At 41.7% G+C, this 3,212-nt stretch overlaps 1 protein-coding gene across 1 annotated transcript; it reads right to left on the bottom strand.

Annotated features, from left to right (window-relative positions):
• Nucleotides 1-1,237: 1,237 nt before the first annotated feature.
• On the bottom strand, nt 1,238-2,811 carry LOC146332344 (zinc-binding protein A33-like). Its single transcript, XM_084742047.1, has one exon. It carries the CDS (start codon nt 2,791-2,793, stop codon nt 1,384-1,386), a length of 1,410 nt encoding a protein of 469 aa, XP_084598173.1. The 5' UTR covers nt 2,794-2,811; the 3' UTR covers nt 1,238-1,383.
• Nucleotides 2,812-3,212: the final 401 nt, after the last annotated feature.

Raw genomic sequence — 3,212 nt, 5'->3', positions numbered from 1 at the left:
CATGGACAGCTGGTCTCACAATCTGCTGAGCTCAACATGTTCTAAACTCAAACCTGTGGGCCCGTACAGTGTGTGTGTGTGTGTGTGTGTGTGTGTGTGTGTGTGTGTGTGTGTGTGTGTGTGTGTGTGTGTGTGTGTCCAGTGTGGGAGAGCATATGGCTGCGTCTGTTTATATGTCCATGTCTTCTTTAATGTTACCGTTGGACACACACACTCACTGTTCCTTTAGTCCACAGAGTTTACCATGAATACCGACTGGGAATAAACAACTAATAGAATAACAGTCCCTCCAAGAACACAAATTCAATTGTGTAAATGTGACGTATCCTAGCTTCCTGCAGTTCCACCAATCACGCAGCAAACATCATCCATGTATATCAATGAACCGACTCAATGTTTTGGTTTTCTTTTTTGTATTTATATTGTTTTATTTTGTTATATATACTGAAAAGAACATGTTTGTCATTGTTATTGTCATTTATCAATGTTCTGTACACTTACTTATATTATATATTCTATAATTTTGTGCTTACTTGAATTTGAGCTCCAAAAAGATTTTGCTTCTTTGTGGAATATCCACCAGGTCCATTTCAAGCAAATTTTGTCAGAATTTTTGTTACCTTGATCCTTTTAAGTAAGGTTACCTAAACCTAAGGTTTTTTTTTTGTTTTTTTCAATTTCACATGCTCCCACAACTTCATTTCACCTAAAAACATTGCAATGTGCATCACAATGATTAAGAAAAGCTGCCTTGAAATATGAATAACTGACTTCCATTATAGTTACAGTTTAAATTGGTGATATTCTGAATACAGTTACATTTCTCATAATGTGCAAACAGTCAACTTGACACAAACCACAGGAGACACGTCAGGACATTGTTAGGTTGATCTGTTCAATATGACGATATATTTTGTTGACCAAGAGAAAAATGTCTATTGATAAATATTTCCCTCTATTGTTTCTCTTGCCACAGTCTATTGAAAAAAATTCATTATAAAATAGTACTACTTTCTAGTAGGTTATTTTTTATGTCATCATTTCATATCTACTTCCACTTCCACCTGATTTTATTGTTTGGTCACAAACTACCTTGATCTGCTCACTTCACTGCTGTTCATCATCAAAGTTGACATACTGGCCAAAGTGGTTAAAAGAAATGTTGAAGTCACTCATCGTTGTAATTAAGATGTTAGCTTCTTAACGTGTTGCAATATTGTGAAACAAAAGGACGATGGACTGTTATAAGAAAAGGGGACCATGGAATATGATAAGAAACACACTGGCTGCTGATGGTCCAGACAGAAGAGTTTGAGTTTCAGATTTAAAAAGTTAAGTTCAGTGACTTCTACCTTTAATAAATAAACAACCTCACAGTCGTAGTCATTCTGTGTATCTCTGACTGCTGTGATTCACTGTCACACACACCTTCACTGGTAACATCTTCAGTGGGAGTTTATCCACAGTACCAATGTATGGAAACATCCTCTCAGTGAAAGTGTGTGTGAAGGTGTGTATGTGTGTGTTAGTATCAGGATCAGAGAACGACAGCTTTCCTCTGTTCCAGTCCAGATTCACTCTGATCCTCTGGAGCTTCTTCTGCACTTGGAGAACAGTGGATGGACCTGTGAGTAACCCTGCTTTGTATTTACCTTCATCGAACCATAGTAACCATAATCCTGACCGCAAGTTTCCCTTCCTCTGGACAGACTCTTCTAACACACCCAGTATCCAGTCTCGACTGTCTCGGACCTCCACATCCCAGCTGTGAGTCCCTGAGTTAAAGCCCTCAGAGCCGAGGACAGAGACGTATTTATCAAACCTCTCTGGATTATCAGGAAGCTGCTGTTCTGCTCCAACTCTCACACTGGTCAGATCTTCAGACAGGATCAGTCCTGGATCAGCAGTGTTTGGGTCCAGAATGACAGGAGTGTAGGAGACCATGTCCTTCATCTTGTTCCAGATGTTGAAGGTCAGGTTGCCCAGATGTTTGGCCTCGTCTATCAGAGCTCCTGAGTGCAGCTGTGGATCCTCCAGCAGGAGGCGCTGCTGGACTCTTTCCACTGCAGCCTTGTAGTTGTGCAGGAATGAGACGTCTTCAGCTTTCAGCTCGTCCTCTGTGTCTCTGACTGTGTGTGAAAGAGCTGCTATGTCTCTGCTCAGAGCCTCCATCTTCTCCTTCATCATCTGACTCTTCTGCTCCTCTTCCTCCCTCAGTGCAGCCAGCCTGGCCTCCTCTTCCTCTTGTAGAAACTGATGAAGCTTCTGAAACTTCTCCTTGATCTGTCTCTCTGTGTGTCGGGCCTGAACGTTTATGTGCTTTTCTGTTTGGTTAAACTTCCTTTCAACTTGTTGAAAAAAGTTTAACTTCTCTTTTAAAGGCTCCAGAGTTTCCTGAAGTTCCGTCTTGTGTTGTTCTGCAGCTTCATCGATGGGTTTGAATCTGTGGTTGGTGTGTTTTTCTGAATCTCTGCAGACGAGACACACTGGCTGCTGATGGTCCAGACAGAAGAGTTTGAGTTTCTCAGAGTGCAGACTGCAGAGATCCTCTGAATCTCTCTGATCTCTGTCCTGTAAGAAGGTCTCACACAGGTTCTTTAACACCAGGTTACACGGTGGTTCATCTTTTGAAGCTCTTCTCTTACAAACTGGACACTCGTGTATTTGTTTCTGTCTCCACCACCTCTTCAAACAGTCTTTACAGAAGCTGTGGCTGCATGACAGAATAACAGGATCTCTAAAGACGTCATGACAGACCGGACAGCAGAGATCTTCCTCTGATCTTGAAGCCATTTCATCTTTGACTGAAGCTGAAAACGCAGCAGACAGGAAGTACAGTCAGTCATGGCTCCCCTCCCTCCTCTAAAAACTTTACTTTCACTTTGAGTTCTGTTTTAGTCAAACTCACCTTCAGTGTGAAGTGTCGGCAGGTTGAAGCAGCAGTGTTGTACTTTTACACTTTTCTCTCCTGAGCTGAACTTGGTCAGATTAAGTTGTTAGTCTGGTCTGGAGGTGAATCTGATCGCCTGTGTTTCAGTTGGTGTTTCTGTTTTTAGTGAAGATGAAGAACAATGTTGTTTCCTGGTCAAGTCGTCTGAGGGTTGGAGCTTTGTCAGATGTCCTCCTTTGCATCCTGTTGCTTTATATAAAACAAAGACTTCAGTCAAACGTTTATTGTTGTGCGTCCACACTGCACTCATATCATGTGCAGC

The sequence above is a fragment of the Lutjanus erythropterus genome, chromosome 2, assembly GCF_056507025.1.
Source record: "Lutjanus erythropterus isolate fLutEry1 chromosome 2, fLutEry1.hap2, whole genome shotgun sequence".
NCBI classification, from domain to species: Eukaryota; Metazoa; Chordata; class Actinopteri; order Lutjaniformes; family Lutjanidae; genus Lutjanus; species Lutjanus erythropterus.
This window is presented reverse-complemented; position numbering and strand designations above follow the sequence as displayed.

Bases quoted from the DNA above. Each gene is read 5' to 3' on its own strand.
- LOC146332344 (XM_084742047.1), bottom strand. From the start codon at position 2,793: ATGGCTTCAAGATCAGAGGAAGATCTCTGCTGTCCGGTCTGTCATGAC.